This window comes from Leucopleurus acutus, assembly GCF_964270905.1.
Source record: "Leucopleurus acutus genome assembly, chromosome: 19".
Lineage (NCBI taxonomy): Eukaryota > Metazoa > Chordata > Mammalia > Artiodactyla > Delphinidae > Leucopleurus > Leucopleurus acutus.
In genome coordinates, this window is record NC_139161.1 from 58,553,458 (window position 1) to 58,578,742 (window position 25,285).

General features: G+C 46.2%; 1 protein-coding gene across 7 annotated transcripts in view; it reads right to left on the bottom strand.

Annotated features, from left to right (window-relative positions):
* The window catches only part of SPECC1 (sperm antigen with calponin homology and coiled-coil domains 1), a gene marked incomplete at both ends in the record, with an annotated part of 176,713 nt that overhangs the window by 34,329 nt on the left and 117,099 nt on the right, over positions 1–25,285 (bottom strand). For 5 of the 7 annotated variants that reach the window (XM_082861467.1, XM_082861466.1, XM_082861465.1 and 2 more), the window contains 4 exons: positions 14,634–14,736; positions 17,848–18,004; positions 20,958–21,039; positions 25,143–25,243. In XM_082861467.1, the coding sequence (XP_082717593.1) occupies positions 14,634–14,736; positions 17,848–18,004; positions 20,958–21,039; positions 25,143–25,243 (443 nt within the window). Of the gene's footprint in view, positions 1–14,633; positions 14,737–17,847; positions 18,035–20,957; positions 21,040–25,142; positions 25,244–25,285 lie in introns of all 7 variants that reach the window. The other 2 variants (XM_082861464.1, XM_082861463.1) reach the window with 2 other exon arrangements.

Genomic DNA, 25,285 nt, shown 5'->3' on the forward strand with positions numbered 1-25,285 from the left:
TGTAAAATTTGCCATTTTAACCATTTTAAGTGTACAGTTCAGTGGCATTAAGTACCTTCACAATGTTGCGCAATCACCTTTCTTTTTCAGTTAAGTAAACTTCTTCTGAAGTAAAACATATACGCAAAAGGGGGTACAGATCATAAATGTGCAGCCTGATGGTTTATAAAGTGTACACACTGCGTATCCCATCAACTAGATCAGGAGATAGCAGCTGGAGGAGACCTTCACATCAAGAGCATACATTTTACATAACTGTAACCATAAATACAGTTCTGCAATTAGGACAGCTAGCATTTATTAAGCCTTTATTCTGTATTAGTCTCAGTGTTCAGTGATTTATTTGCATTATTTCATTGAATCCTCCTGATCTTTTAAGGTAGGGATAATAATTATCTCCATGTCACAGATGAGGAAATGGAGGCCTAGAGATCCATTTCACAGATGAGGAAATGGAGGCCTAGAGATTATCCAAGACCAGATCACAAGCGGGCTTTGACTCTAGGCTGGGGTTAATGCCATTATACTGTTCATATTATTTCATGCCTGAACTGCTTCTCATTTTTTTCTTGCCTTATTTATTGTTTTACAGAAAAGGCTGTAACCATTTAAAAATTTTTTCACATAGATGTCATAATGAATTTTTTATAGTGGAAGAGATTACATAAAATTTACAGTGTTACCATTTTAAAGTATACAGTTCAGGTGCAGTAAGTACATTCATTATTTTGTGTAACCATCACACAAAAGTCATCACTATTTTGTTCTTCTTTTTCAACACTGTTTTGGGTTTTCAGGACTCCTTGCAATTCCATATGAATTTTAGGATCAGCTTTTCCATTTCTGCCAGAAAAGGCCTGTTTTCTTAAATTTCATCTTCAGATTGTTGACTGTGAATATATACAACTACAGCTAATTTTTGTGTGTTGATCTTGTACCCTGCAACTTGTAGATTCTTTGGGGTTTTCTATGTATAAGATCATGTAATTTGTGAATAGTTCTGTTTGTTCCTTTTCAATTTGAATGCCTTTTAATTTATTTATCTTGCCTAATTGCTCTGGCTGGGACTTTCGGTACTGTGCTGAATAAAGGTGACTAAAGCAGGGAAAAAAAAAAGAAAAGAAAAGAAATACAACAGTGAAACGGTTTGACGGCTGGGCACCAGGCACAGAGGACAAGCCAGGATAGAGGAGGTCAGAAAGCTCAGGAAAGATTCCTCAGGGGGAAACTAGTGGAATCCCTCACACGTATGATGTAAGGAGATATTCCATGAGGGTTTGGATTGAATTAGTGATAATCATATAGAAAACTAAAGTAAACAAAGAAACACAAAGATGATTAAAAATACAAGTAAAACAAAAGATTATGCAGAAAAGAAAATGTAATGTACACTATTACATGGCTTATCCACAGATAACATTTGTATCATTTTAACGTAAACTCCAAACACCCACAACCACACTGGGTAGAATGGGAAGACAGGAAGTACGGGGGGTGGTGAAAAATATACACCCTCATCTTTCACAGGAGGAGGTCAAGACACAACATCTAAAATAAGAAACAAGAAACAGCAGTATAAGTGTGCTATCTAGCAATGGGAAGGTAAATTCCGAAATACACAGCGGCTGCACCATTTTACATTCCCACCAGCGGTGCGAGGGGTACAATCTCTTCACATCTTTGCCAACACTTTTCAAATTTTTCACTTCAGTTCTAATCCTTCTCAGCTGCAGGATTTGTTTGGTCCCTTTTTATACTCCCTATCTCTTTGCTGATTTTCCCATTTTGTTCATGAATCCCTTCCTTGATTTCCTTTCGTTTTTTGGCCGGGGCCTCCTTGAGCTGAGTGTATTGAAGGCAGTTGGTTTAAAGTCTTTGTCAGTAAGTGGAGTGTCTGGGCCTCCTCAGGGACGGTTCCTGTATTTTTTTCCCCTTGTGCATGGTGCCAAACTATCTTGGTTTTCTACGTACCTGTAACTTTCTGCTGCAAACTGGCATTCAGAGCATGACCGTGTGGCAACTCGGGAAGTCAGAGTCTCTCCCTCAGCAGGGTTTGTTGTTACCATTTGCGGTGGTGCCTGTTTGTGTTGGGACTTCTCTGAACTAGTTTTGCAGAGTCTGTATTCTTTTCCGAGCGAGTCACTGCAGTCTCCGCTCTGCTAGATCAGTGACCAGCTAGTGACTGGACAGAGATTCCCTCAAACGCCGGGAGACCTCCCCAGTCTCTGCAGGGCGGCTCTGGGATGGACTCGCCTGCAGCCGCTTAGGGCTCAGCCTTCCCCTCCTCCCTGTGCGGAGCCTGAAGGTCGGCCAGAGGTCAGAGCTCAGGCCTTTTCAGGTCCTTCCTGAGCTTCTAGATTCTCGGGATACATGGGGACTTTTCACAGCCCCGTCCCCACATACCTCCCTCCCCAGGCTCTCCTGTCGGGCTGCTCAGGCTGCCTCTGCTTCAACCACCCGTCCACCCCTCGACCTGGGAGGCAGAATACCTCTGCCTTCAAACGCTTGTACCTGGGAAGCCACCCTATCTTTAAGGAACCATCAACAGGTCAAAACGCACAACCACAGTCCTCGGAGAGCAAGGTCTGTTTGGCGCCCTCTGGTACTAGCGAGCTGCCCAAGGAACAGTGGCCTCCATCTTCACAGTTGTCACTGAGCTGGGGGTGCGGGGGACGCTAGCAGGGGAAGCTCTCTGCCTGGAATTCTGCCGGTGATTTTCCCCCTTCACCTGTTACGTATCCCCCCCGGTTGCTGTAAGTTTCTGATTAGATTTCAGCGTTCTGAAAAGGTCGGTCCTGGCAGTTTTGCCACCTTGCTTCTTGCTTTTGTAGAGGGATGGAGTCTTGGATTTCCTAACTCCCCACTTCTGCTGCTGTTCCCTTGGCAGCATTTCTAGGGGTGGTGGTAGGACAGATATTATGGATTACTTTAATCAACGGTCATCTAACCCCTTTCAAGGACCTCCGAAGTTGAAAAGTACATCTCCAAGGCACACATGCAGCCTGGGTTCAGCATGTGATTTGGGTTCTGTCAATCAGAGGCACTTGGATCAGACGGATTCAGAGCTGAGTCACACGAGGAAAGAGGCAAGGCTGTGGCGTCCACCCCATAGCAGAGGCGGTCTGATTCTGGAGCCCACAGCTCCAGTAATCACGGATGCAGCTCCCCTGGCAGGTCAGTTCTGACACGTACAATTTGGGAGTTATCAGGCTGGCCAAAAAGTTCGTTCGGGTGTCTAGCAAGCGGTTGTGAAATGCCCGAATGAACTTTTTGGCCAACCCAATGTTTCTAGAATTTCAGCCTGGAGTATGTGTCTTTGATACTCCCAACAATTCTGTGAGCCAAGTATGCCCTTACTAAACAAACCCCTTCCTGCTTAAAACACCTGGAGTGGATTCAGTGGTCTGTAGCAAAGCACCCTGAGAAATTCAAACGTAAAGTAACAAGCAACCTAACGGTTCATTAATGGGAGACCAGATAAAGTATGGTGATGCACACCGTGAAAACCTATGCAGGCGTGAAACGCAATAAAGTAGCTCTAAATGCACCAACAGAGAGATGACCACAGACATCAACTGAAACGTTCATCACAGATCAATATACAACCTCATTTTTGTGAAGTTAAGCTTTTATACACACAGTTGTATATTTAAAGCAGCGGTTCTCAACCAGGGGCAACCTTGTCCCCTCCCTCTCCTGGCTGGGGACATCTGCCAATGTCTGGAGACATTTTTGGGTCACCACCAGGAGAATGCCATGGCATCTAGTGGGTAGAGGCCAGGGATGCTGCTGTAATCCTACAAGGCATAGGGCAGCCCCCACAAGAAAGAACGATCTGGCCCAAAGTATCAGCAGGGTGAAAGCTGAGAAACCTTGATTTAAAGAAAAATACCCAGGGACTTCCCTGGTGGCGCAGTGGTTAAGAATCCGCCTGACAAGGCAGGGGACACGGGTTCGAGCCCCGGTCCGGGAAGATCCCACATGCCGCGGAGCAACTAAGCCCATGAGCCACAACTCCTGAGCCTGCGCTCCAGAGCCCACAAGCTACAACTACTGAGCCTGCGTGCCACAACTACTGAAGCCCGTGCGCCTAGAGCCTGTGCTCTGCAACAAGAGAAGCCACCACAATGAGAAGACTGCGCACCGCCAAGAAAGACCCGATGCAGCCAAAAATAAAGAAATAAATTTATTAAAAAAAAAAAAAGAGGGGCTTCCCTGGTGGCGCAGTGGTTGAGAGTCCGCCTGCCGATGCGGGGGACACGGGTTTGTGCCCCGGTCTGGGAAGATCCCACATGCCGCGGAGCGGCTGGGCCCATGAGCCATGGCTGCTGAGCCTGCGCATCTGGAGCCTGTGCTCTGCAATGGGAGAGGCCACACAGTGAGAGGCCTGCGTACCGCTAAAAAAAAAAAAGAAAAGAAAAGAAAAATACCCAATTGTTATAAAAAACATTTTTAGAGGGTAGAATTGAGCAATGGGCTAGGAGTTGTCACTGTTTATTTATAAATTGATTGATTGATTGATTGATTTTTGGTTGCACTTGGTCATTGCTGCTGCGCCCGGCCTTTTTCTACTTGCAGCAAACAGGGGCTACTCTTCGTTGCTGTGCGCGGGCTTCTCATTGTGGTGGCTTCTCTTGCTGTGGAGCACGGGCTCTAAGCGCACGGGCTTTAGTAGTTGTGGCACACAGGCTCAGCAGTTGTGGCTCTCAGGCTGTAGAGCGCAGGCTCAGTGGTCGTGGCTTGCGGGCTTAGTTGCTCCGCGGCATGTGAGACCTTCCCGGACCAGGGCTCGAACCCGTGTCCCCTGCATTGGCAGGCGGATTCTAAACCACTGCACCACCAGGGGAGTCCCTATGTCACTGTTTATACACAATTATTTTATTTTCTCCCAAAGAATTATGATTTTTTAAATTGAAAAAACACAAATAAGGAATAAAGCAAACAGCACCATTTTTTCTAATAATAAAAGGAACAAATGCTTAGCGTAAAATATTCAGAAAACACAGAAGTAAAGAGAAGATCAGTTATGATCCTTTTGTATGAGCTAAACTGTTAAGCAACAGAACCCAACTGGAACTGTTTTAAGAAAAGGGGAAATCTGTCCTAAAGATGTTAGTGTCTCACAGAAGCCAACAGTAGCCAAAAAGGATGCTGCTGAGCCTTGAGATGCTGGAACCAGGACACTCAAGGTGTCTCATTCTGTCGTATCATCTGGCCATCTCCCCGTGTATTTGAACCATTCTCTGTCCTCCACTCTTTTCCTGGTCAGTTAGCCACGTCAGGGTCTCCGAGACCACCTCCACCTCAGGTTCAGTGACCACTCGGAGGGTGCCCAGGACTCAGCCCAGAGTCACACTCACGGTGATAAATCTGTGCACAGACTTATCACAGAGAAAGGACTCAAAGCAAGATCAGCAAAGGGAAGAGCCCCGTGGACTCAAGTCCAGGCGCGCAGGCTTCCACGCGTCCTCTCCAGGCGGAGTCACGTGGCGACAAGCCGTGAGAACACGGGAAGCTCTCCGGGGACTCGGCACCAACGTTCTCTTCTGGGGGTTGATCATGCAGACGCCCTTTACCTAGTATGAACCCAAACTCCAAACTCCCAGAGGGAAAGCAGAGGTTCAGCATAAACCACAGTGTTTGTACCAACTGTTCAGGCACAGTGAGCCTCTCTTATCAGCTCTGGGAACGGTGGGAACCCTCCCAAAATCCAAGTCCCCAGACGCCAGGCCCGGGCCCCCTGGCTGGCAGCCTCGTGGGCACAGCCTCCTCAGGCCCGCCACGCCCGCTCTTTCCTGCACAGCGATGAAAACACAGCTGCACAGTGTCTGGTGCTGTATCGGAGTCACGTCTCTCTCGGCTGTAGTTCCGAACCCCCTGGCTTAGATCGGGTGCCTCCCCGGACCCATCGGCAGTGGAGAGGACGTCACGGGGCTGCTTTGCGATCGTGTAGGTGAAGGTGGGGGAAGACCCTCCCCATCTGCTGCGCATACAACCTCACAATCTACAACCTTCATTTGATATTGTTGTTCAGAAAAACCTTTTTATTGCTCAAAATTTCATCCCTCTGGGTGTGCATACACAAATGCGAGCAGGAAAGGGGGACTCCTGAGCACACCGGCTCGCGAGATACAACCTGCAGGAGTTACGGGTCGACTGCACGTCTACCACAACTTCATCTTTATCCTCCAGACAAGCTCTACTGTTGCCTCACGCTGTAAGGCAATGCCTGGTGCCATTTAAAATGTCTCCACAACATACAGACGGACAACAGGCCCATGAAAAGATGCTCAGCATCGATAATCATTAGAGAAATGCAGACCAAAACCACAATGAGGTATCACCTCACACCGGTCACAATGACCATCATCAAAAAATCTGCAAACAACAAACGCTGGAGAGGGTGTGGAGAAAAGGGAACCCTCTTGCACTGTTGGTGGGAACGTAAATTGGTGCAGCCACTATGGAGAACAGTCTGGAGGTTCCTCAGAAAACTAAAAGTAGAGTTATCACATGATCCAGCAATCCCACTCCTAGGCATATATCCAGAAAAGACAAAAACTCTTAATTAGAAAAGATACATGCACCCCAATGTTCATAGCAACACTATTCACAATAGCCAAGACATGGAAGCAACCTAAGTGTCCATCAACAGACGAATGGATAAAGAAGACATGGTACATAAATACAATGGAATGTTACTCAGCCATAAAGAGAAGGAAATAAGGCCACTTGCGGCAACACAGATGAACCTAGAGATTATCATACTAAGTGGAGTCAGACAGAGAAAGACAAGTATCATATGATATCACTTATACATGGAATCTAAAAAAATGATACAAATGAAATTACAAAACAGAAACAGACTCACAAAGAAAACAAATTTATGGTTACCAAAGGGGAAGGGGGGGTGATAAATTAGGAGTGTGGGATTCATAGATGCACACTACTGTATATAAAATAGATAAACAATGATTTACTGTATGGCAAGCACGTGAACTATATTCAATATCCTGTAACAACCTATAATGGCAAAGAATCTGAAGCTGTACACCTGAAACTAACACAATATTGTAAATCGACTATAGTTAAGTTTTTTTTAATGTAAAAGAAAAATGTCTTCACAAATCACCGTGTTTCACAAACAGCTGCAGAAGCAGAGACAGCAGGTGAAAAGGGGCCTCCACAGAGTACAGGCCAATAAGGACATTGGTTTACTACTGGGAATCTATCTTTATAATGCAGGAAAAGAGCCACTTTAATGACGATAAACAAAGCAAAGCATTTTACATTCTCTGAATCGTGCTCGCAGCTCTCAAGAGACCTGTCTCAAAAAAGAAAACAACCAACAGAGCCCCAAGTGGCCCGACGGAGCACAGGCTGCTCGCTATTGGTTAGGTGCTTGCTGGTGCTTGTCCGGGAAGCAGAGACAGAAAAACACAGCGCCGGGGACAACGACGTGGGTGTTCTTTCCAGATGCAAAATAAGGTTTGTTTTGGACAACACAAAGACTGCTTTTTTCTCTAACAGAGGAGAATGCGTAGCTGCTAGCTGAGAGGTTAAAAACAGGCTCAAAGATGTCTGGGCCTTCGTGACAGCACAGCTACCTCCTTGCTAGCTCAACTCGTGCAATACAAAATCAGAAACTGAACAGATTCAGATACATTTTCAAGTAAGTCTCTTGACATCTCTTGACATCTGAACACTGGCTTCTTGCTATCTGATATCTGAAATGCAAAAGCCAAATATGACTTGAATGATGGGGGATACTTGTATGCATCTTCATCTAAGGGAGGGGTCAGCCAACTTCTCCCGGCAAGGGCTCTTTTGCAACTACCCGACTCCACTCTTGCAGTACAGAAGCAGCCATAGGCAACATGTAAATGAATGGATGTGACCGTGTGCCAATAAAATTTTATTCATGAAAAACACGTGGTGGGCCACATTTGGCCCCCGGGGCCATGGTTGGCTGAACACTGATCTGAGTCAAGACTTAAATGTTACTTAGTGTAACAGGATCAGACCTATGCTATTTCAAATGGCAAAAGCTTTGATGATATAAAATGTGAAAAGATAAGACGAGCCAGGCCAAAATGAGAAAATTCTGAGTTGTAGTATGTGCCATTCAGGGTTAAGGACATTTTAGGTATACCACTTGGAGAAGCCCATTTTTCTGAAAAATGTGCGATCAACCTTTTAGGTTTATGTTTGATTTTCAAGCCCATTCTTTGTACTATAATTCCTTAGGTGTTCTGCTCTTCCACTTTAAAGTTTTTGTCAGAAAGGATCTGGTTTAATTGTTGACTGTAACACACTTTTATGGCCTTTTCCCTCAGACTTCACCCCCAAACTGTATGTCATAACACAACGATAGATAAAAAGAATATATCTGGATTATGAATCATGATACTAAAGTGAACAAGTGTGAATCCCACCTCCCAAATAAAAACTAGAGGACCAAAACCTTGCGTATCTCCATTTTACTTTTCAATATCTTAAAAAAATTTTATTTATTTATCTTTGGCTGTGTTGGGTCTTCATTGCTGCGTGAGGGCTTTCTCTAGTTGCGGCGAGCGGGGGCTACTCTTCGTTGCAGTGCGTGGGCTTCTCATTGCGGTGGCTTCTCTTGCTGCAGAGCACAGGCTCTAGGCACACGGGCTTCAGTAGTTGTGGCACATGGGCTCAGTAGTTGTGGCACACGGGCTTAGTTGCTCCGTGGCATGTGGGATCTTCCTGGACCAGGGCTCGAACCCATGTCCCCTGCATTGGCAGGCAGATTCTTAACCACTGCACCACCAGGGAAGTCCCTCAATTATTTTTTAATATACAAAGTAATACATGGATATGTTTTTTAAAGTTATAGTTTGATAAGATTTATAATTTAAGTACTGGTTTCCTACCCTGCCCCCACCTACATCTCACCCGCCATCTCCTTGATCTCTCTACAGAAGCTCTTCTAACTGCCTTTCCTAAAAGTAAATAATAGCTTTACTGAGATATAATTCACATACCATAAAGTTTACCCTTATAAAATGTACAATTCAGTAGCTTCTGAGTGTTTGCACATGGTTGCACAACTACCACCACTATGTAATTCCAGAACATTTTCATCACCTACAAAAGAAACCCTGTACCCACACACTCCCTCTGAAACTGGATCCCCCTAAAATCGAATTCCCCTGCGGAGTTTATGATAAACGTCTCTATCTAAAAACCTTATTCCCTTCCATGTCCTGCCCCGTTCCCCTCAGGATGGAGGAGTATATCAAAGAAAAGAGGGGGACTGAAACAGCGCAGGATCCTGTGGGGCCTTCCCGTGTACAAAAGCCCCCGTGTCCCCTGTCTCTTTTTTGTAGAAAAAAGGCTTTAGTCTCCTAGGCTTTTCCTGAGCTCCAAAGAGCAGATTTAAGCAGTTACTAATTAGGTAAGGAAGGAATGTGGAAAGAAAGGACAAGCGGTCAAGAAACAATAGTTCCGCATGAAAACAGAGTCCAGGTTCCTCCCAAGAGATACACAGAACAACCTGACGCGTATCTCTGAGTTGTTCTGCAGGAACTAAGACCCCCACCCACGTGACGGATGGTGACTACAGGCTGACCACAGCATGCAGACCCCAGACTGGTTGGAACCAGAAGGTTGATGACTAAGATTCCTGAAACACCACCCTGTTACCTCACCTCCAGCCAATCAGAAGGATGTGCTCGAGCTGATTACACACCCTGCAACCCTTTCCCTCTTTTTGTATTTAAAAATCCTTCCCTGAAAGTCATGGGGAGCTTGGGCCTTTTAAGCATGAGCTGACCGTTCAATGAATGGTACACTAATGGCCTGAAGAAGAAGCGTCTGTCCCTGGTTGATCACGTAGGAAAAGTAAATAACCTGACCCGAAGGCAGAACCTGGGGCTCTCTCTGCTGCGTCCAGATCCCAGTAGCTCCACGCTGCCAGCATTCTGTTGCTGCAGCAGCTGAAACGACACCCAGTTACTGTTAGCTTGTGTTTAGTGGGTCAGAAGTGCCGGCAAGCTCTGCTGGGTTCTTTGCTTCAGACGTCAAGGTGTCAGCCGGGCCAGGCCCTGCCCTGGAGGCTCTGAGGCAGAATCCGCTTCCCAGTTGACTCAGGGTGTTGCCAGAACTCGCCCTCTTAAATTTGCCACATGACCTTGATGGAATTGCCAGTGTGGCCGCAGTCCAGGGCATGGCAGGGCCCTGGGAACGCAGCCAAGGGGCCACCTGCAGAGGGCGGGGTGGCTGCGCCTCTGTCCTGCTTCCTGGGAGGTCCCAAGACCTTGCCGAGATGGGGGCTGAATTCCACGCATTCGTCATGGTTACAGGTCAAGGTCCCTCAGCTAAGGGCGGCAGAAGGCCAAGCAAGCCAAGCACCCTTAGCCCAGCTGAGGTCCGAGGGCATCAGGACAGGGACAGAAGGGACAAAGGACCTGCAGCACCAGCCGGTCCACTTCAGAACTGCCGGGTGCCCCCACGGCGTTTCCTGGGTGTTGGCAGGACCTCGGCGCTGCAAGGCCTCCATGCTGGAAAGTCCTGGTCTCCTCGCTGGCTGTCAGCTCCCCTCACGCGTCCCCTCCACCTTCACACCCACCGACGGTATGGGTCCTTATGCTTCAGAGAAAACTCCCTGCTTTTATGGGTTCATGTGTTAGGTCCACCCAGGTAATCTCCCTTTTGTCACATATACAGTGGGAAACTCCACAGGGCGAGGGTCACTGGGCATCATTCTTAGAATTCTGCTCACCCCACCCACCACCATCGTGGTTTTCCGCCTCTGCAGAACGCTTCCTGGTTCTTTAGAGATGGAAATCTCTCTGTCATAACCCCAAAGAGGGAACTAAAAGCAGATGAAGAAAGGGAGTAGCAGGGGTTCTGTGGGTTGGGTGGGATACAGTTAAAGGCATAACCAGTGCCAAGCCCAAGACTGAGGGCAGCTGCAGGGCCTTCCCCGGAAGTCTGACTTTTTCCCAAGAGGATCCAAGGAAATCTGAGTTGAGCAGACCGTCTGGAAGGGTCTCCTATAATGAGTGTGGGCCCCACCCCACAGTGCAGGTCTGCTCAGGCTCTACTGCCCACCCTCCATCCTGGGGCAACCCCAAGACACCAGAAAGCTGGGCCGGGGGCCAGCCGAGGGTCTGGCTGGCCGTTCTAACCTTCGCCGCCACCAAACGAAGCAACCACCTCGCATTACTTCAACTCCAACTGATGCACCACTAAGGCCATGACCTCTGAGCCTAGTACTTGGTGTGAGACAAACACTGATGAAAACACGAGTCCTCACCTTCTCCAGGTGAGCTGAGCCATCCCCCAAATATCACCTCTCTGACCTCTGTGTTAAAATGGCATCCACAGGACCGACATTCCCAGTCCTCCTTCCTGGCTTTATTTTTCTCCCTAGCACATTCCACTGGCTGATACAGTCCATATTTTCCTTTTCTATTTTAATTAACTGTCGTTCCCCATGAGAAGGTAAGTTCCTCGGGAGCAGAGATTGTGCCTGTTCCATTTCCAGCACTTAAATATTACACGGCTCCCAACTGGCACCTCAATACAAATTCACTGAATTAATATAAGGAGAGTTCCCTTTTTTTTTTTTTTTTTTTTTTTGGCTGCTTTGGGTCTTCATTGTTGGGCGCGGGCTTTCTCTAGTTGTGGCAAGCAGGGGCTACTCTTCGTTGCGGTGGCTGCTCTTGTTGCAGAGCACGGGCTCTAGGCACATGAGCTTCAGTAGTTGTGGCACGCAGGCTTCAGCAGTTGTGGCACACGGGCTTCAGCAGTTGTGGCACGCGGGCTCTAGAGCGCAGGCTCGGTAGTTGTGGCGCACGGGCTTAGTTGCTCTGCGGCATGCGGGATCTTCCCAGACCAGGGCTTGAACCCGTGTCCCCTGAATTGGCAGGCAGATTCTTAACCACTGCGCCATCAGGAAGTCCCAGAAGGAGAGTTCTGATCTAACCCATCACACTACACTTTGGTGGGGTAAAAAGAAATCATTTTCACTCAAAATTACATGGCTACCGGTTTTTAAAAAGATGGTTTTTAAACTGTCTGAGTTTTCTACAATTTACTTTTGGCTTCCCAAGTCGGAGAGAACAAGCTTTAAAGGCCTGTCTTAAACAAACAGGTCTAGACAGAGAATATTTTGTGAAGAGTAAATAAATCAGACACACATGATTTGTATTTCTCTCCAAGTTAACGGAGACTTAACAATGAATGGAAGATACTCTGCAGGCAAAATCAGTTTGGGTTTCATCCAATGCGAGATGCTTTGAAAACTAGTTCAGAATGTTCACAAAAAACAAAGCAAAACAAAGCACTACAGCAGGAAATGTCATTCTCACTCACACGACTGGAAATGTCTCGTCTAATCCCTCCCTGTGACCTAATCATAATGACGTTCCACGTTCAAGGGCTGATTCCTTCTGAAAATTTTAATTGTCTTTTCGTACCTGTTCTAGCACGTCCCTCAGCCCTCTTCTGTGAATCGGGGAAATGACAGTGCCTTCGACCACGGGCTGGGCCATGGCTGGGCCTCGCGCCTGGTTGATTACTCCTTCCCATTTTCACTTTTCTGTTACCAGGTCTACTTCCTTCACCCTGAAACCTCCTGTAACCAGCTCTCCTCTCTGACTCCTTTGACCTTGGGAGCCTCTATTATTGGTCATTACCCTGACCTTTTCTTTTGCTTTTTTAACAGAAAATGAAAAGAAGGTGATGTCACATATTCGGGACACTTCTCTCCTTGGGCAGAGTCTGACCTTGAGACGCTTGACTTGCTGCTGCTACACAGACATCCCAGCTGCTGCCTTGCCGTCTGGGCTGGCTCTCAGCCAAGGCCTTGTTTTCTTGCCACCCTTAAAAGCCGGAGGTTGGGGAAGGAGAGTCGTGGTGCCGGCGGCTTCAGAATTTTTAGAAAAACGGGGTAAAGGCACGGGAGGCTGGGTCTGAATAAGGAGAGTGGAGAAGTTGGCCGTTTGAAAGAGGGCGTCTCTTTAACGGGAAGGTAAAACAATCCAACTTCCAGAAGAAAACGTAAGAAGATGTTTTCATGACTGTGGAATAGTCAAAGGTTCCTTAAACAGAAACAAAATGCACTAATCATCAGAGACTGATAAATTATACTTAACTGAAATGAAGAACTTTGTTCAACAATAGAGTGAAAATGCAACCACCCTGGGAGAGGATATCTGTCTATCTGACAAAGGACTTGTATGCAGAATATATAAAGAACTCCTGGAAGCAATAAGGAAAGAAAGACAGTCTGCTTCTAAAAATGGGCAAAAGGCCTGAGCAGGTGTCCCAAGACAGCCCAGACAGATGTCCAGTGAGCACATGAAAAGGAGCTCAACCTCACCCTCCAGCAGGGAAACGCCAAGTCACAACCACAGTGAGACCCCACGTCACATGCGTCCAAATGACCAGGAGCAAAAAGACTGACAACAGCAAGTGCTGGGGAGAAGGTAGAGAAAACAGAAATGTCATAAATCGTTAGTGGGAGGTAAACCGTCCAACTGCTTCGGGAATCTGCTACCACACTTGAACACACGCACATCCTGTGGCCCAGCCGTTCCATTTCTAGGTATAGATCCAGAAGGAATGAGCACGTGTGTGTTCCAAGAGGAGTACAAGAACATACCAGCAGGATTTATGACAGCCCCAGAATGGAAGGAACTCACCTGCCCATCAACAGCAGAAGGGATAAATGAATAATGCTGGGATCATACAACAGGTTACTGATGGGTTGAAGAAAATGAACAGACTTACAGTTATAGGCAGCAACATGGATAAATCTCAGTAACTTAACTTAAAAAGACAGGTGGAAATACTACAGTTTTTAACTTCCATTTATATAAAGTTCAAATGTGGGCAAAACGGACGTGGCATTTAGGGATGCACACTTTTGGAGAAAGCCATCAGGAACCGAATTGAGGACAAAGGTACCTGTGGGAGTCGTGAGGGGCTATGACAGGAAAATCACACAAAGGGTTTGGAGGACGGCAGTGCCGCTTCTGGGTGCGACTCCGTGGGTTTTCACTTGACAATAATTCATGAAACTATGATTCACGCTTGCCGCGCTTTTGTCTTTGTACATGAAATTTCATAATAAAAAAAACAAACTTATATCAGGTATTACTTCCTTGTTTAAACTTCACAGAAAACAAAAACTGTCCCAGCAAACCGAAACTCTTCTACTAAATGCAAGCAACTCCTAAAGTAACAGAAGAAGTTGAAGGTCCACCATGTGGGGACTTTATGTGAATTAGGAAACGGCTCCCTCTTTGGGAAGATGATTTAGCGAAAGCTGTCTGCTCGGGCTGAGCAGCCTGTCGGGCGCCCTGCTTGGGGGTTTATACCTCCTCTGAGCAAAGGAAAGGGCCCCCTCCCGTAAGAGACGCAGGCCTGCGTTGAGGTCACGTCTGCTGGGAGTACAGACGGGCCTTCAGTCCCGCCCGCCTCTCCGACGGGGCCCTTGGGGCCGCACAGACATCTCCCTCCCTGGCAACCCCGCCTGTGAGAACAGAAGCCGACAGTGACAGGCACAGTGGCCCAGCCCGGCCAGTACACACGCAGGACACAGGACCCCGCCCGCCCCCCCGAGCCGCTGGGCGCTGGCCGCCGCCGCCCCTTACCGCGTAGCCCTCCGTCTTCTTCTGGCACCACCTCAGGAGAGCGTTGCGCTTGGAGCCACCGTATTCCCGGGCCAAGGCAGCCAGGGGGTCTCTTCTTTCCACGCTAGTTAGAGAGGAGAGCACACAGTACAGAGAAGATGCTAACTTTTAAAACCCACAAATACGTAGGAAACAACTAACTAGATTAGAAAAGCAGAAGTCGAGGTCTATCCAGTGAGACTCTAAAGAAACCACCCAATTGGTCCCATCAACAATACATTTTTATCAAGTCTCATGGTATGAAAGAGAAAGTAAATTGTGCTTCTTGGCGTTCAGAAGTCTGAGGAGGGTTTTTTTTTTTCTTTCTAATCTATCTGCTGCTCCATCCTTCTAGCCTTTTATTTATGTATCAATACTTATGTACAGTATCACTTTAATTAAAGACACCTATAGAAAAACACTCTGCATGCTTCAAGGCTACACCTATTTCCATGTAACAAATAAAAGGTAGATTGGAAGGGCATTTTAAAAACACCAGATTGGCTACTTACGGGGAAGTGATGGGAATGGAGATGAAAAACGAAATCGGTAATAGTGACTCAAAATGGCGGGGGGGACCTGATACTCTGAAGGTGCCACTCATACTCCTCAGTTTATGGTGCAGGAACTCAATTCTGAGCACCTGCTTAGCCAAAGGAAGTGATTTCACTAATTAATACCATATCATTCCAAGAGCAAGAGTTTGGATGCCCCAGCCTCAGTTTTCTATAGACACCTATACTTCGTATGTGACGTAAAATTATCCAAATACTAAAGAGGGGCTAAAGACCACACAGTGTCTTCCATGACGAATATCATGAAATGAGAACTACATTCCTATAGCATGTGGAACAGTATTCTATTTCCCTACACCGCTAGGAGTAGAGGGAGAACAGGAGGTGGTGCACGTCCGGAGCGGCACCTGTAGCAACAATTTAAGAGCAACAGACAAATACTCTATGATAGGATTTATATGTGGGACCTAAAAATAGAACAAACTGGTGAATAGAACAAAACAGACGCACAAATATAGAGAACAAACTAGTGTTTACCAGTGGAGGGGGGCCGATATGAGGGTGGGGGGATTAAGAGGTACAAACTACCACGTGTAAAATAGATAATCTACGAGCATATATCGTACAGCACAGGGAATATGGCCAATATTTTATAACAACCATAAATGGAGTATAACCTTTAAAAAGTGTGAATCAGGCTTCCCTGGGGGCGCAGTGCTTGAGAGTCCGCCTGCCGATGCAGGGGACGCGGGTTCGTGCCCCGGTCTGGGAGGATCCCACATGCCGCGGAGCGGCTGGGCCCGTGGGCCATAGCCGCTGGGCCTGCGCTTCCGGAGCCTGTGCTGCGCAACGGGAGAGGCCACAACAGGGAGAGGCCCGCGTAACCGCAAAAAAAAAAAAAAAAAGTGTGAATCACTCTGCTGTACACCTGAAACATATATAATATTGTAAATCAACTATACCTCAATTTTTTAGAAAAGAGTAATAGGATTTCCTCCCCAATGTATATAGCATCAGGGCATATATACAAGAATGTTCATAGCAGCACTTTTTATAATAGCAAAAAATTGGAAACAAGCAAATGTACCTCATCAGGAAATGGATAAACTGTGGTATATTCATACCAGGGGATACTATATACCAGTAAAAACTAAAGAGTTACAGATGTATGCAATAACGTGAGTGAATCACAGGAAAAATTTTGAATTTAAAAAAACGGAAATAAACACAAGATGTTTCCATGTATACAAAATGTTAAACACATAATTTAAATAATATAGTTTATACTGCTAGAGGTACAAACATACATGGTGATAGTATAACGAAAAGCAAGGCAAGTTCAGAATGAGGGCAGAGAGGTGATACCAATGAAGCAGCTGATAGGAAATTTCAAAAGTAATGATTTTCTTTTCCTTAAACTAGAAGGTAAGTACCCAGGTGCATCTCCATTGTACTGTTAATTCTTCATGCCTTAGACATGTTTTATTATTCTTCTTTTGTATCCATCCACTATTTAATTACAATGACTTTTAAAAGCGTAACGAGACACTTCTGGACCTCAGGTGATTTCTCTCCCGTGTACCCAGCATATTTGTAAATTGGAGTCCATGAGTTTCTGTGGTCAGAATCACCGTTAACGATGAAGTTATGGGGATTTTGCCTGTTTTTACTATGCCTGGTCTTAATTCATCACTTAACTCAACGAATTTGTCAGCCAAGTTTCTAGGCCTGACAAATCAGAGAAGACTGAGGGAAGGCTTGGAAAAGAGTTTCTGCATAAACAAATAAAACATTTACCAGTTTTCTTTAAAATTATAAAGTTAACTAGATATGATTATAATACTACGGGAATTTCCAAAGTAAATAATTTCTATTATTGTTTTGTCTCAATAACATGAATATAAAAATGAAACAACAGATTAACTTCACTAATCTAACCTTTCATGATGAATGTATAATATAAATAGCATATTAACATACACATAGCCTGTTTATATACATTTCTGGCATAAAGAAGAGAGAAATTTCAGAATAGCACTAATTCTGGTACTTAAAGCCTGTTTTGATTATTTAAATCTCTTGCACATAAACATGACAGAAATGTAATATCTGGGGCTTTAAATTAAACCTCTGAAAGATATGACCTCATCTATTTGGGTCCAAATATAGGCCACACCCAAAGATATGACAATAGCTGGCCTGAGGTATTCAGACTTATATAAAATCCTTTTATAATACTCATAATGGTAGTTCTAACGTATGTTAAAAAGCCATTACTTCTAAAGTAGCCCATTTTGTGTATTCATCTACCTGCCTATTCGTAAATATTTACTGAAAGGCTCAGTGTAGCACAATACAAGGGGCTGAGAAAGAGATTAAAGTGTTAAGATGAAGTATTTACTGTCCACTAAATTATAGCCCAAACGGGGACCATGGCACACACACTATGCAACGGTAAATTAAACACCAAATGGGTGTCAGACACCAAAGGCAGAAAAGGGGGTGTCCCGGATACCGGGTGGTGAGCTGCAACCTCAGGGAAGGGTTGACACAGATGGAGAAGTGGTATTTAGGAGTGTGAAAGGACAAAAGGAAGGCAGTTCGGCCGGAACCTCGTCAGCAGTCAGAATTGCTGGTGTGACACTGCAAAGGCAGGAGACATAACAGGCTCTGATGGATACCTGAGTTTGCTTTGTGGCTTCCAGCCCCCGGTGGGAGCGCCCAGCAGTCTGGAGCCCCCGAAGCCCAGAGAAGGAGGTCTGCTCAGGGACTCGAGCGAGGGGCTCTTGCGGAGATAAGGGTCTGGTCTCAGGTCCTCGGCCCTTCCCTTCAGAAGATCTGTGGGGACAACAGAATCGCCCGTGTGAGGAGGAGAGACCCGACGGGTCACCACACTCTCCAGTACAATCCTCACATCAGTGTCACGTACAAATGCACAACAGACACTGACTCATTGTGCTGTGCACCTGAAACCAACACAACATTTTAAATCAACTACACTCCAGTAAAATTATTTAAAAAACTACACAACAGATACAGATGGAGATACACAGATACACTTTTTGGACTGAGTGATGAAAATGCAAACAGGGACGTGGTGTTTTCTAGAAAGGATTCTCCAGGCAGGACTGGCTCTGTAATTCATAGGGACTGATGCCAAGTTAGCCCCTCGTTCAAAAACTACTCCGAATTTCAAGATGGTACCAGCAGGGCACTGAACAGACATCCTGCTTCTAAGAGCCTCTGGCAGGTGCGCAGGTGGCCAGGCCCATGCAGCCAGCCCGACCCCCGGTGAAGCAGCATGTTCTAACGAACGCGCATCTGAGGGAGGGCGCCAGCAGGAAGACCTCTAGTGAGATTATCAGGTCAAAATGCTGGGAACAGGAGTGACACCCATTTCCCAGGACAGGAAGCCATGCCAACCACAGGGCCTGGCTTGCCAAAAATCAGTCACGGTATTTCTTCTGAGGCTCCTCTCTGCTGTCCTATTAGTCTGTGGCAAAAGAGCTAATGAAACAGCCTAACCCTCCAGAGGATATTCCCTAAAGGATCACAAAAGTGCAGAATGGGAGAAAATTCCCAAGACTGTCTAGTTTGTATGTGCAGAGGATCTGGGAGCAGGAAACTGGTCACTTGCTTGATGCCACACACAGCTGGTGACCAGGCCGAGCCCAGCGTCCCTCCTCTGACGCCACAGTCGTGGAGAAAACAATACTTGTATAGCTGATAGCATCAATTATGGGTGCTCAAGCTGGGAGTGAGGCTAATTAGCTGGGAAGAGCAGAGAAAAACAGAGTTTACGTCACTAAAGGGAACAACAAAAACAGTGTATTAACCCCAGTCCTGCAGCTTCTGGGGACGTGATGCTGCAAGGCTGGCCAGAAAACAGGCAATTGTCACCGTGCAGTCCTTTCTGAGCCAAGTAAACAGAATCACCTGGGTGGACAGGGGCCTGCGGGGGGGAAAGGCGGGTGGCTGAGGATGAACTGTTTACTTCCGGGCAATCGCCGCTGTGGTCTCAGCGTCAGTATTTATCTTGTCAATGAAACGAACGGTTTCTCTACACAAAGGGAATTTTAGAGCTGGAGGAACAGAGATTACCAATACTAAGACCAAAAGTTCACCTGATGCACTGAAAAATGGTTCAGATGGTAAATCTGATGTTACAGGTATCTTACCACAATTGAAAAAACATCACACACACAGCCCTGTGCTTATAACCAAGTCATTCCTATTTCACACTATGTGGCAAACAAATGTGGAGAACTCAGCGCGGGCACCCCCTCTGCTTCCCTTATTCCTCTGACGCTGGACAACCCGTGGTCTCTGGTCACCATTTCCTCTTCCTGGAAGTCATTATGACAACTTGAAGTCCTATACAAACCGTGACCACTTCATTATGAAGCTGCTATCAGAGCGATCGCCAGCCTCGTCACCAGAAGGCAACCGGGTAGAAAGAATCAGGAAAAATCCTATCCTGGTCCCAGAGCTACTCAAAATCAGTGTGGCCTTTGTAAATTGCTTAAGCTCTTCAGGGCTTGAGTCTCTTACCTGTCAAATGCAGGGAACGGACCAAGGTAATCTTTAAATTCTCAATGTCGGGGTTTATCTAAGGCTAAAATCCTATTAATTCCATGAAAAAGAAAAAATTCAGAAGCGAAAAAAATAAGGTGGTGAGGTGAAACAGTTTACAGTCAAAGGGTAAAACTTATCTCACAGAAACAACTATTTTAAGGATAAACCTGTGTTTGACCATGACCTAAAAAAAGGATAGTGGGGATGTCTTTTTTATTCACCATGTCACAGAAACTGACACTTAAAAGACACAAAGGATTTCTCTCCATGCGGTCTAGATTTCTGGCTTTCTCTCCTTCTAACAGGCACCAGGAATAAGTCAGTTAGTGTTCTTTTCATTGTTTTTGTTTCCTCATAGCAGTGACCTCGCAGCCAGCCATCAATTTCCAGGGTGAATGTTCTACACAGCTGGAACCTTCCGCTGACGCCTCCCGGCTCTGGGGTGTGAGCTGACTCCACAGGCGACAGTGCGTAGGTGACAGCAGCCCCTCCGCGGCTCTGTCTCCAGCCCGGCTGGGTTCACTCAACCCTCCAGGCCGTCCCGCGAGGCGGACGGCACGATTTCTGTTTCGGAGATGGGGGAACCCCAGCGCCGAGGGCTGGAACATCCGGACCAGAGCCGGACCGCAGGCAGCAGGGGGGCCAAGGTGCAAGCCCACACGCCATCCCGCCCCGGTTCCCCCTCAACAGCTCCTTCACATCGGCCATCAGCACAGCATGTGCAGCAGGAGCGAAAATGAGGCGCGTGCGGCCCTGCGGTCACAAGCAGCGCTTCGCCGTCGGGATCCGAAGTTTTTAAAACATGGCATAACAACAGGAAGAGGTCTACACTCAGAGACAAAGACGGCTCAGAAGAGGCATATTTTAGGTACTGTGGGAGCAACAGACCTTCAGAATCAGATAAGATTTTTTTCTCGAAATAGTTTCTTTTAAAGATGCGATAGTCTCTTGAGATTTAGTTAAAAGAACAGACAAAAGACCTCCAGAGCCTGACATTTCTCCCAAACTCACGCACCCTGAGAAGTGCAGCCAGCAGGACACAGCTGGGGTCTTGTGTCCATAACACATACACTCAGAATTTGAAATTGTTGGCGATAAATGCCACTTATTGCAAAAAAATGATTCTTTTTCTAAGCTCAGTTTCATGCAAAGAAAAGAAGAAAAGTTAACCTCACAATACGTAAGTCAGAACTACTTCCTATTTAAGGTGATTTACCTGAGAGGGGAAGGTCTGGGAGATCCAAGCGCTGAGTCACTCCTTTGCTGGCTGGCCGAGCACTACTGAAGGTTGAATGCCTCTGAAACCAAAAGGTACCCGCACATAGGTGGACGTGTCACATCAGGGACAGCACGAGCAAGGGGTGTGTGCGTGTGTGTATGCGTGTGTGTGCAGGTGCGTGTGTGCGCATGCGCATATAACAGTTCTCAAGCTCGTTAGAATCCCCAGGGGGACCTTTTAAAACGACTTCTTTATTTGAATAGGTAATAGATCCTATTAGGAACAGAAGGGACACAGAGTGAAAACAAAGTCTCCCTTTCACTCCCATCACCCAGTTCTTCTCCCTGGGGTAATTGTTATTAATCAGGTTTGTGAACATCTTCCTGGAATATTCTATGTATATTCAAGGATGCGTGTAAAAAAATACTGTTTTTTAATGGCCAACGGGTACATGAAAAGATGTTCCACATCACCAGTCATCAGGGAAAAGCAAATCAAAACCACAATGAGATAACGCCTCACACCTGTAAGGATGGTCATTATAAAAAAAACCACCACCACAGAAAAAACAACTGTTGGTGAGGGTGTGGAGAAAACCCTCACGCACTGCTGGTGGGAATGTGAAACGGTGCCGCTGGTATGGAAAACAGTAGGGAGGTTCCTCAAAAACGTAAAAATAGAACTACCACGTGATCCAGCAATCCCACTTCTGGGTAGATACACAAAGGAATTGAAAATGGGATCTTGAAGAGGTACCTGCACACCCATGTTCACTGTAGCATGATTCACAACAACCTAAAAATTTATTAACAGATAAATGGATAAAGGAAGTCTCTGCATGCAATGGAATGCTATTTAGCCTTAAAAAAGAAAGGAATCCTGTCACTAGCTACGACCTGGATGAATCTAGAGGGCAGGATCTGCTGACAGGGGCTGCACCTGTGCCGTGGCCCGAAAGCTGAAACTAGATGTTGACAGAAGTGGTCCCAGGCTGCACTTAGAGGAAGACTTCCTGATTCTGGCAGAAATAGATGTTCCTTTAATGGGCCAACTCTGGGGTGTTCTGGGAACGTTTGCTGAAGCTCAGTGCAGATCAGAGCTTCCCCTGCAGCCTTCCCTGTGTTAAATTCCTTCCTGCTTAACTAGCTAGAGTGACTGACGTACTTACAAAAGAATGGGGATACACATTCATAGAGAAATAGCCCCTTCAGTGGGGAAAAATTTGTAGAAGGAATTTCACTTTTGTAATAAGTTTTTTTTTTTTGCTTTTTTTTTTGTTTGTTTTGTTTGCGGTACGTGGGCCTCTCACTGTTGTGGCCTCTCGCGTTGCGGAGCACAGGCTCCGGACGCGCAGGCTCAGCCGCCATGGCTCACGGGCCCAGCCGCTCCGCGGCATGTGGGATCTTCCCGGACCGGGGCACGAACCCGTGTCCCCTGCATCGGCAGGCGGACTCTCAACCATTGTGCCACCAGGGAAGCCCCACTTTTGTAATAAGTTTAATCCAAAACAACCTAAATGCCTATCAACAGAGGAGTGGTTAAGTTAATCACTGCATTATCATACACCCTTCAAAAAGAATGAATTATTTCTCCAAACACTGACATTTAAAGATATCTGATATATTCCTTCATTTATTCAACATATATTTATTGAGCTTCTACTATGATATGATTATGTGCAGCCACTGTTATGGACAAGAGATATAACATCAAGCCACAGGGATAAAAATCCCTGCCCTCAGGGGTACATGCCAACGACAAAGCGAAAGGAGCCAGTGTCTGAATAACATGTAGTGTGACCCAATTTATAACACTTTCTCTCCCTCACTACACCCACGCACACACTCCCCCCCCCACACACTACCCCCCCCACACACTCCCCCACACACACACTCCCCCGCACACAAATACACACTTTTTTTTTTTAATAAATAAATTTATTTTTGCTGTGTTGGGTCTTCGTTTCTGTGCGAGGGCTTTCTCCAGTTGCGGCGAGCGGGGGCCACTCTTCATAGCAGTGCGCGGGACCCTCAATGTCGCGGCCTCTCCCATTGCGGAGCACAGGCTCCAGACACGCAGGCTCAGTAGTTGTGGCTCACAGGCTTAGTTGCTCCACGGCATGTGGGATCCTCCCAGACCAGGGCTCGAACCCGTGTCCCCTGCATTGGCAGGTGGATTTTTAACCATGTGGGTCCTGGGAAGATCCCACATGCCACAGAGCAACGAAGCCCGTGCACCACAACTACTGAGCCCGCGTGCCACAACCACTGAAGCCCGCGTGCCTAGAGCCCGTGCTCCACAACAAGAGAAGCTGCCTCAGTGAGAAGGCCGCGCACCGCAAGGAAGAGTAGCCCCTGATCGCCGCAATTAGAGAAAGCCCGCGCGCAGCAACGAAGACCCAACGCGGCCAAAAATAAACAAATAAACAAATAAATAAATTTATAAAATAAAATAAGCACGAGTTAAAAATTGGAAGTAATCTAAAAGTCAACCATCAGAAGGATGGATAAACCATCAGTAGAATGGTATATTTACACAAAGGAACATGACACCGCAACGAGAAAAGAACTGCCACAAAAACAGGAATGAATCTCACAGACTCAGCGTTGAGCAAAACCATCCAGTGACAAAGTCTGAGGTCACAGAGAACTAATCTGTGGTGAGAGGTCAGAGAACGGTTCTTTCTAAGGGGTCACTGACGAGATGGTGGCATGAGAGCCCCTTCTGAGGTGACAGACATGCTGTATCTTGGTGTTGGTTACACATGGAAACATCCAAGTTACGTATTGAAGAGGCCTGTACTTCACGGTACGTGAATTATAGCCAGTGGTGTGCTGCCGCTGGTGTGTACCTGCTCATAGGGCCGACGGATAAGTCTTCAGGAAATGTGCAGGCTAAGCTACTAACCACAGCTGTTATTACAATGAGACTATGTTAAAAGCAAAAGTAATAAATACTCAAAACTCATTGCTTCCTAATTATTTTTCTACATTTTGCTAATGGCGTTTTCATACCTGCCGTGTCTGTCTTGTACAAATACTATCTAATGTACATCTCTTCTCAACCCCACATGCACTGAGGTCGTAGAAAAAGCTTGAAACTGGCCACAACGGGAATATTTACCAAGAAATTGGCAAACACTACAAATCCGGGCTCTTTCCCCCAAGGAGCCAGTTGTAAAACATTTACTAGCAAACTCGTGTTTATAGCTCAGTAAAGATAAGTAAAAATGAAGCATGACCTCTTTCACTTTTATTAAATAAAAAGTGATGATCATAAAATAAATAATTGTTTTATTTGGTTTTACACAGAAGGTGGTGGAAGTTACCTTCAAGGGCAAAAAAGTGAAAAAAGTATTTTTTTTAAAGCTTAAAAGATCCCAAACAATGTTCATAACTACTAATAACATCAGAAATGGAACCTGTTGATGACAAGATCAACCTTAGCTCAGCAGAGGCAAAATGCTGAGTGCTACTGATAACAACAAAGGCCCTGGTCACAGAAATGCCGAGAGGCTGTGGTCTAAAACCTTCAGGTTTCACATGCAGTCACATGCAGTGAACTCTAAGAATTTATACATTGTAAACATTCTCTCTCTCTGGGGGCATTTTAAAAAATCGATTGTTTGAGTAATATACCCAGTTCAATGTCCACTTCTAATAAAAATTACAATCTTCATTTAACTGAAAACTTTGACAGTGTCATCTTATGGGAAACCAAGAAAGAGGCATTAACAAAACTGTATGACAGGGGCTTCCCTGGTGGCGCAGTGGTTGAGAGTCCGCCTGCCGATGCAGGGGACACGGGTTCATGCCCTGGTCCGGGAAGATCCCACATGCCGCGGAGCGGCTGGGCCCGTGAGCCATGGCCGCTGAGCCTGCGTGTCCAGAGGCTGTGCTCCGCAATGAGAGGGGCCACAACAGTGAGAGGCCCGCATATCGCAAAACAAAACAAAACAAACAAACAAAAAAAACCCGTATGTCGTTTGCAGCATCTCAGACCTTCCTCAGGAATCAAAAGGCAATTTTTAATGGAAGTTTCATTATTATTATTTTGGGCGTACTAAAAAAATGTTCCATGTGCCTCAAAAAAATAAACCCACTGGTTTTCGGTTCCCTTTTGTTGCCTGGGTACCGTGTGACACCAGCCCTACCCCCCACCCCACGCCGCTGGCTCTGATACCTGCATTGGAGACACAGCGGCAGCTGGAGTGGTCCTCACGGGGATTCCGCTCAGGGGGCTCCTGGAGGCCTTATGGACAGAAATGTCCTGCCCAGCTCCACCTGCCAAGAAAAGAGATGGGGACATTTCTACGCTGCTCCGGT